This window comes from Haliotis cracherodii, unplaced genomic scaffold, assembly GCF_022045235.1.
Source record: "Haliotis cracherodii isolate W230 unplaced genomic scaffold, xgHalCrac1.p SCAF_27, whole genome shotgun sequence".
Taxonomy (NCBI): Eukaryota; Metazoa; Mollusca; class Gastropoda; order Lepetellida; family Haliotidae; genus Haliotis; species Haliotis cracherodii.
In genome coordinates, this window is record NW_027266283.1 from 1,445,245 (window position 1) to 1,455,427 (window position 10,183).

General features: G+C 41.9%; 1 protein-coding gene across 1 annotated transcript; it reads right to left on the reverse strand.

The window, feature by feature from the left end:
• Positions 1 to 694: 694 nt before the first annotated feature.
• On the reverse strand, positions 695 to 7,811 carry LOC139473133 (prostamide/prostaglandin F synthase-like; the record flags this gene model as incomplete). Its single annotated transcript, XM_071255651.1, has 6 exons — positions 695 to 906; positions 1,406 to 1,674; positions 2,017 to 2,092; positions 5,699 to 5,762; positions 6,762 to 6,813; positions 7,676 to 7,811. Coding segments are annotated over 5 exons (588 nt in total), but the record flags the coding sequence as incomplete, so codon positions are not given.
• Between the last annotated feature and the right edge of the window lie 2,372 nt (positions 7,812 to 10,183).

Below are 10,183 nucleotides of genomic sequence, written 5' to 3' on the forward strand. Positions count from 1 at the left end.
CAGGCTGTGGGATATGTGTCATGGGTCTCTCAGAGTGACACCCAAACTCCCAACTTTTTTTTGTTCTAAATTAACCAAAAATAGAAGCAAATATCTAGGAGAGTGTGTGAATCAGATTGTATGATGCAGTCAGCATTATTGCAGTCATAACATGAAACCTGACTGACAGCACACACAGAAGGCAAACCTGTAACTGATAACACGATCAGCCAGGTGGACGAGTGGTCGATAGCATGAACATCCATGTGAACCAGTCGTTGATCACATGAACAACCATATGAACCAGTGGTTGATAGCATGAACATCCAGGTGAACAAATCAATGGTGGCATGAACACCCTGGTGAACCAGTGATTGATAGCATGAACAGCTATATGAACCAGTTGTTGATAGCATGAACAACCATGTGAACCAGTGGTTGATAGCATGAACAGCCACATGAACCAGTGGTTGATAGCATGGACAACCATGTGAACCAGTGGTTGATAGAATGAACAACCATGTGAACCAGTGGTAGATAGAATGAACAGCCACATGAACCAGTGGTTGATAGAATGAACAGCCAGGCAATGAGAAAGAGACATTTACATATATAAGAATGCCTTTATTACAAAGGTCACCATCTAAATGACACAATGATAAGCTTCTGCAAGAAATAATGAAAACCATAAAAATATAAAAGTTTGAGGTATTATGATAATAATAATAAGCCACCAGCTGAATGCCCTTAAACATACATAGTAGTTCCCAGAAGTGCCACCAGATGGGCGGGTCACATGACCAAGGTCGGTATACTCAGGTCCTGAGATTCATCAAGTACACGTCATGGTGCCCAGTCTGTGGCAGATCTCGGATCACTAACGTGGTTCTGTGGAAACAGTGGCAGTGGCCAGAGTAGCAGCTGCAGCTGAAAGTAGAGGCCTCACTTTGACATCATACTTCATTTTATTTCATGCCTCAAAATAATTTCTGATCAACTAAATTGTTCTTAAGTCTTTGAATGGCATTAAGAAGTGATACACACAAGGAAGAGAATTTCATAGATGTCAGCTTCTTTATTATAAGGAACATTGCGTTGCTCATAATAAAGAAGTTGACATCCATAAATTCTCTTGTAAATTGTTCTTTAATATGAAAAAAGATGAAAAATAAAAAGGCAATACAGATCCATTTTATTAATATAAAGTAAGCATTGATCCATGCAAATGGGATACAATGACATGCATGATCAACCAAGTCAGCAAGCCTTATCAGCAAGGCGATCCATTAGTTGCCTCTTACAACAAGCTTTGTCACCTTTTACGGCAAGCATGAGTTGCTGAAGATCTATTCTACCCCAGATCTTCATGAGTCTTGTAACGTAAGTAGCACAGAACCATTGTTCACTCAGTAACACAGGACCCTACCTGTTACTGTTACTTCATCTGGCAGACATCATCCTCACACTGTACTTGTGGCTTGGGTTTGTCCTTCTTAGGCATCTCACACACATCATCCTTGCATGTCACTCCACTTGCTCCCTCCCCGTCCGCAGTCACCATGGTCCCCTCCCCTTCTGTCGACACCAGTTTCTCTACATCAACCGTGCCCTCGATTCCTAAAGCTTTCAACACTTCGTTGGGGTCTACGTGATCAGCTGGGTTTTCTTGCTTGAAATTGAGCAGAACCTTGCCTCCTGAAATGCATTATCCAAGAAATCCTAAAACATTCCTTCTAATTCCACAAACAATCCTAAAATCAGAAATTCTGAGATTTCAAGCACCTGTCATTGTGGACCTTCATGACGATTCATATCTAGTTTCATTAGAAAAAGTAGAACAAAATATATTTGATTTTTCTTGAAATCTTATTCCCTTAACATTTATTTTCCTCCATCAACCCTGACTTTTACTGCCTTTAGCATCTTGGCCCAATTTATCCCAAACAGGCCTGGCCTTACTTAGGATGGTTAAAATGGTAATATATTTTTAAAACATGGTTATAAGAAAGATAAATTGAGAAGAAACAAACACAATACCTTTAGCAACAACCATGGTGCCACCATTCTGCATGCCATCTCCCTTGAAGTTGCCCTCAATCTTGTCCGTCTTGGCCTAAAATGAGGTGAGTTTTACATCACTAGGAATGGTATTTCAGTTGTATCACTGTTTGTCGGCTTAACCCAAAGAGAGACAAAACCCCACAGTAACATTGCATGGTCACACACTGGTGAAATGTTAGCCCATTGGTACTGTGCTGACAAGAACCATAAAAGGAGCAATTCTGGGACATCAACCAACAATTAGCAGATACTGACAAGTCTAAGGGAAGCAACTGTCCAAAGAGTGAGTGAGTGAGTATGGTTTTACGCCGCTTTAAGCAATATTCCACCAATATCACGGCGGGGGACACCAGAAATGGGCTTCACACATTGTACCCATGTCGGGAATCGAACCTGGGTCTTCAGCGTGGTGTGCGAATGCTTTAACCACTAGGCTACCCGACTGCCCACTGTGCAAAGAAATAGATGCAGTTTCTAGGCTGAAGTCAATATTTTCAAAGTGGTTGTCCTACATGTAAAGGTTGATTTCAATTTTCGATTCCAATTTGTGGTTACACATTCCTCAAATCATCCACGCAAAGTTACGATAGTTACAGGGAAAAAACTTTCCAAACAAATGTCATACATGGAACAAGTTACACTACGGGCAAGAAATGACAGGCAAGATACATTTAGTTCAGGTGAGCTACAGAATTCATCTCTTAAATCCAATATGACAGTCATAACCAGGATAATGCTGACCCACTGCCTGTACTTAACTGCATATACTTTGGTAACACATGCTTTTGTACAGGTTAATATTGGCCACACAATATACCACAGCTGATATATAATACCGACAAAAAATATGGGAACTGATGAATTAAATGCGTCATGACAACAAATGTCTGAAAAATTCATTTAGGGAGCGTAGATCAATATCTGGTGTGTCCACCATGTTAGGCGATGCATGCATGTCAACGGGATGGCATGGTGTTGATTAACTTGTGTATTGTGGCCCTTGATATGGCTCGTCATTCCGCATGAAGAGGTAACCCAAGCTGGGCCACGTTGGCGGTGCTTGGTCTCTGGTGTATACTCTCCGCCCACATCATCCCATAGATGCCTTATTGGGGACATGGAAGGAGACTCAACAGGCCTGTCCAGTTGATGTCTGTATACCTTCTCAATGGAGCAAATAGGTCTACACTCTCCGCCCGCAACATCCCATAGATGCCTTATTGGGGACATGGAAGGAGACATGGAAAGAGACTTAACAGGCCTGTCCAGTTGATGTCTGTATACCTTCTCGATGGAGCAAATAGGTGTACACTCTCCGCCTGCATCATCACATAGATGCCTTATTGTGGACATGGAAGCAGACTCAACAGGCCTGTCCAGTTGATGTCTGTAAAGGGGGCACGGGTGGCCCAATCGTCTAAGGCGCCGCGATTCGCTCTGCAGAGTTGCGTCCCTTGGGCATGCCAGAAACATATGATTGTGGGTTCGAATACCGGTTCGCCCCGATTATGTTTCTAGGTTTGTCAGCACCATTCCCGTGCTCGTGGGTTTCACCGAAGTGGTAAACGTCTGAGACCTGCATCACTTTGGGCTTTCCTCCCACATTAAGCTGACACGCCGCGATATAACTGGAACACTGTTAAAAGCGGCGTTAAACCCAACTCACTCACTCACTCACTGATGTCTGTATACCTTCTTGATGGAGCCAAAAGGTGTACACTCTCCGCCCACATCATCCCATAGATGCCTAATTGGGGACATAGAAGGAGACTCAACACGCCTGTCCAGTTGATGTCTGTATACCTTCTTGATGGAGCCAATAGGTGTACACTCTCCGCCCACATCATCCCATAGATGCCTTATTGGGGACATGGAAGGGGACTCAACAGGCCTGTCCAGTTGACGTCTGTATACCTTCTCGATGGAGCCAATAGGTGTACACTCTCTGCCCGCATCATCCCATAGATGCCTTATTGGGGACATGGAAGGGGACCCAACAGGCCTGTCCAGTTGATGTCTGTATACCTTCTTGATGGAGCCAATAGGTGTACACTCTCTGCCCACATCATCACATAGATGCCTTATTGGGGACATGGAAGGAGTCTCAACAGGCCTTTCCAGTTGACGTCTGTATACCTTCTCGATGGAGCCAATAGGTGTACACTCTCCGCCCACATCATCCCATAGATGCCTTATTGGGGACATGGAAGGGGACTCAACAGGCCTGTCCAGTTGATGTCTGTATAGCTTCTCCATGGAGCCAATAGGTGACAACCTGAGCACCAGGTTGGTTGGTTTATTGTTTACCGCCGCACTCAGCAATATTCCAGCTATATGACGACGGTCTGTAAATAATCGAGTCTGGACCAGACAATCCAGTGATTAATATCATGAGCATCGATCCACGCAATTGGGATTAATGACATGCATCAACCAAGTCAGTGAGTCTGACCACCCGATCCCGTTAGTCGCCTTTTACGACAAGCATAATCACCTTTTACGGCAAGCATGGGTTGCTGAAGACCTATTCTACCCGGAATCTTCACGGGTTCTGAGCACCAGGTCTGGCATTGTTATCTTGCAGTCCCTTGTGATAATGACGTCTCCCCCATCATGCCCATTTATCGAACAGACAATTCACCATTTTGTCTGTTCATTGAGACACTGTCTCAGAGGGATTTTTAAGCATGCGCTTAGCTCAGTTGTACACTGGTGATTGTGAGTTTCCTGTAAGCACGCACACACTTCGGCTTCTGTGTGCAAGAGCATCACATGCTGTTCAACCATGATGTGAAATTTCAGTGCAATTAGATGTTGCATTCAAATGCATCATTGTTAATGTACACCTCAGTGATGGCTATCTTCAAATCATTAGCGCCCATATTTTTTTGTCAGTAGTATTGATCAATCAGCGTATAACAGAGCATACTGTAGGTGAGAGTAGGTGAAATTGGGTTTAACGTCGCGTCCAAGATTATTGCACTTATATAGCGACGTGCATGCACGTGTATGTGTGTGTGTGGCTGCTTGTACTAGTCCGGACTGATGCCGATTTATAGTGCTAGCTCACTGAGATACCATGCCGCAGTTTAACATGAATACCCCACTCAGACACAGTATACTGACTCCGAGCCTACCAGTCCTTGTTTTAGCCCCTTAATGCCGAGCGCCAGACAGGGTAACAACAAGTACAAACTTTTAACATCTTTTTGTATGAGGCGGTTGGGCATCGAACCCCGGACATTCCGCTCTCCGGGCGGGCGCTCTACCAATAGACCACGGAGGCGGTCAGTGCATACTGTAGACACCAGTATTCAGCAGACCAGTTACTGGGATCTACAGCCATCCTCATTGCTCACTGACGAAGCACAGGCCCAGTACTGATAAAACATTTCACCACTGATGATATAGCAGTTAAATTTGTTGTTTAATGCCACACTCAACAAAAGTTGTTAGGGAGCAACTCTGACTCTAGGTTCATCTTCCTTATGACAAACCAAGAATCACAATCAGGGACAAATGAGAACCCATGATCATTCTGACAGCAACTCTGCACAGCTGATTGTGGCGCCGTGACGACTGGGCCACACATGCCAGACACACTGCTCAGAAATGAGGGTTATATCAGGAGCGGCCACTGTCCGAACAATGGACTCACCTGTGACATCGCATCTCTTGCTTTTTTGGCAAAGATGGCAGGAAACAGACTGAAAAAGTTGAGTCTGAAAACACAGAAAGATAAAACTATATTTAGATGATGTTAATGTTCATCAGAAACCAAGTTACATACAAATTCAAATAGATTGATTAAAGCCATGACATTAATAATTTTCATACATAATTGATATACATACATGATAGACATTTAGGATATAGACATACATGTACTATGTTTTCAATGTACGGTAAACTAGGTTACCTGCAGATTTAACTGCACTAAACTTAACTTGGGAGATGATTTGAAACCTCTGATTGACCAATCAGAATCAGGCATTATGGCACCACAAAGAAATACATCAGGGTTCAGTGTATACAAGGTGTATTCCCTTCTCTGCTACATTTGAGGTGGTTTGATACTTATACTTGATTATCCACTTTTAGCAAATTTCTTAAGCATGTCAAGCATGGCTCAAATTAACCTCACCGTCACTTCACTTGTGAACAATAATTCTGTTAATGCTTCCACTCTTAAACTATTTCAATCATTGTCTGTAAATAATTGAGTCTGGACCAGACAATCCAGTGATTGATATCATAAGCATCAATCTACGCAATTGGTATACAATGACATTTATCAACCAAGTCAGAGAGTCTGACCACCCAATCTGATCAGTTGCCTCTTGCTACAATCATAGTCGCCTTATACAGCAAGCATGGAATGCTGAAGACCTATTCTACCCCGGATCTTCACAGGTCACAAAGTGTTTGAGAATGGTAGGTTATCATGATTGATACAACGTTTCCTTTGTGCTCCACCCTGTATTTGGCAAGACACTGGGGGAGCATACAGTTCAAGATCACAGAACCCCTATCAAACAAGGCTGAAGTCACTCTGTGATTTTAGCAACTTGTCCGAAGCCCGAGTCTACTCTGTTTGGTCTTGTGAGATTATGTTCTAATAGTCCAAATGATAACACTAAACTCAACTGAAAATGATACCTAGAGCCATATTCGGGCTGGGAGACTCAAAAGTGTTTTGGCACAGACAGCAAAGTCCCTACCTTCGGAAGCCCAGATCCTTGTAACACTGCTTCTTCAGGTCGATATACAGTTCTGAGAGAAAAACATAAACAACTCATGGTCTCCATTCTACACAAGGTGAAACTGTGGTGTTGACGAAGCTAATGGATGATGTGGGCTGACAAACAGAATAATCACTGTAGTTGCTGTATAACAAACTTACATCTACCTGCTGGAATGAATGAGAGGTATTCAGGCCACCAGGATTATGAAGAGTTAGTTAATTAGTAAGATATTTACGCCACTTTAAGCAATATTACAGCAATATCATGGCAGGGGACACCAGAAATGGGCTTCACACATTGTGCCCATGTCGAGAATCGAACTCGGGTCTTCTGCGTGACGAAGAAGGTGTTGAAACCGTAAAAGTTAACGACAGATGGACAGAAAACGTGCAACGAGTTTCAGTCAGGTGTCCTAAGGAGTGATTTTTTAAGGTTTATTTCTAAATCACTAATATCTTGATGATCAACTGAAATATACTGATGGAAAGAAATAAGGGAACACTAAATATATAGGGAAATAAGCTTTACTGACAGTACAATTGAAATAGCGCGCATACAAATTCAACAAGTCAGAATCAAATGTTGAGATGTGTTTGTGAGCATTGTTTCCAATGTGTATTTGGTAGACAAGGCTGGGAGCCCATGACAGCATATCATTTTACTCTCTCTAAAACTAAATGTCCCCTTATTAATTTCCATCAGTATATTAGCATTTTGAAGAACATGTTACTGAGATGTTCTCCTGTAATCTGTAAAACCCTGAAGCACTTACATCTCACTATCACTTTACAGCCCAGACGAGCAGTCAAAAGTTTCACTATGTGCTTCATGCAATTCAAGAACTGATGTTGATTTTATATAGAGAAAGAAATGAGTAAATAAAACCTCACCCCCATTGAAAAACTTCCCTTCCACAAACTCCTCCACCCCTATCTCCTCCAAGCCGATTGCGATCAACCTGACGTTGTTTGCATCCAGCTGAGGTTTCAGGACGGAGAGCTGCCTCGCTCCGAGGCGACAGAAGGGTCATCCAAACCGCCGCATGAACGTCACCACACAGGAGCCTTTCTGCCAGAATGTCTCCATCGCCACCATCTGACAACAGTAAATCAGGTTTAAACATAAGGCCACACATTTTTTACTTTTTGTTTCACTGGCTCACTGCACTCAGCAATATCCCAGCTATATGACGGCGGTCTGTAAATAATCGAGTCTGGACCAGATAGTCAAGTGATTGACATCATGAGCATTGATCAATGCAATTGGGATAAAATGACATGCATCAACCAAGTCAGTGAACCTGATCACCCATTCATGCCCTTTTAGGACAATCATGGGATGCTGGAGACCTATTATAACCCGGACCTTTACGGGTTGTGTGTGATAATGGAATTGTGTGTGTGTGTGTGTGTGTGTGTGTGTGTGTGTGTGTGTGTGTGTGTGTGTGTGTACAAGGATATACACAGAGGTTATCACACAAGTTTTGGGGGATGGAAATTATCCTGTATTAGGACATGGTATTTTGTGTGATAACTTCTTTATCACATAATGTTTGCTGTAAGAACCAACACAACTATCAGGACTCGATTTAAGGAACTTGATTTAACTTGCACCAGATGCATGGTTGACATGAAAACCCAGTTTGAAACCAAATTTGAAACATTTGTACATAATCTTGAAGCTCCCACATTTCGACAATGTCAACGCCCCTAAAAGTAAGGGTTAGACCCAAATCTGAATTTTTTACATACACTTGGTGCATGTAGACACAAATATAAGGTTGCATTTTCAATAAAACGTTGCACTGGTGCATGTTTTGTATAGCTATATCGAGCCCTTAATATACAGGGACTGATCTAGGATTCTTAATTCAGTGCCTGTGGCAGGCAAATTGGGAAAAATCATTCAATTGTTCAAAATGTGATTTTATAAAAGTACATGTTTTCTTAAATTCAGAGTTACTTTGAGATTGCATTTAATGCAATAATATAACAGAAGCATTAAAACCTGTTCCTATTTTTTTATCTAGTAAAAAGTGAATAAGGTTACTTCTACAAAGTCATAAAATTATTTATGAGTTATATATATTAAATTATTAATACATTTTAACGTGAACTGGGACCCAGATATAATGTATAGTTACCATGGTTACTCTTTTAGTTGCTATTGTGCTAACAAACCAAAGATTGTAATTTGGGAATGTGGTATTCAAACCCACAATTATAGGATCCTGGCGTGCCCAAGGGACACAACTCCTAACATCAGGAACATTCAGGATATCCATGTCTATCATCACGAGAGTGCACAGCAAATCAAATCAAACAGGACAAATAAAGTATTAGATTTTCATCACAGCCCTCTGTACTGCCCTCTATGGTTTTCTAGTTCCCAAGTACCATGCTGACTGAGACGGAGAAAATCCTCAGTGTCTTTCTTGTTGATAAAAGACACCATGAACGTTGTCCTCCCAAACATGTTTCAAACATCCATCAACAGTTATGTACTGCACAGATGCCACAGAAATATTTAATAATGTAATAATTAATTTATTGTGGCCTTAAAGAAGTATTACCGCATACCTCGACCAAGTTGATGTGAAATCAGCACTGTGCACAGAAAATAACAACATCCCAGTGTACAAGATTTTGAGAAACCCATTTCTTGTCCACCTTATCTTTTACTGCCAGACATCTGTGCGACATTGTTGCTTACATATATATGCTGAAATGGGGCACATTTCAAGCTATCTTCTTGCACATTTCTGTCCTTGATCTTTCCTTGCAAACAATTTCTTGAAACCCGATAACCGTGAACATCACTAATGTGGCAGAAAAGGCTGCTAGACTTACTCTCTTATTCTCTACTCAAATCTTCAAGGGGCAGTAAAGTATTATGCCGGCCTGTTGTCACTTGACTACCCAAACATTAACCCTAGTGAGGTCGTGACAGTCATGTCCAACATAGCTAAACGTTGGGAGCTGGGGGCTGTTATGAGTAATGTTTATTTGGTTAGGAGGATTTGTGGTTAACACTCCTGAATGTTAGGAGCAGATTCCCGTAAACTGAACAAAGAGGAAATGTCTGGCATTTCTGAGGGGACTCACACCAAATAATTGGCTGCTGCACCAGGACACTGCATCGTGCAGATAGTGGTGGTTGGTTTGAGGGAGAGGGAAGAGAGGGAAGATGATTCAGGCCGGATCAATGCAATTTCTGTGGCATACACTGTCATTGTTTTAAACATGTCAACTATATGCACATACGTTTAGATCAAATGTAATAAGTCATGTGTACCATGGAATAACAACAAACAAGCTACTACTATTTGTTGTTTACTGCGGTACTCACTACTTGGCAATATTCCAGCTATATGTCAGCAGTCTAAAAATAATTGAGTC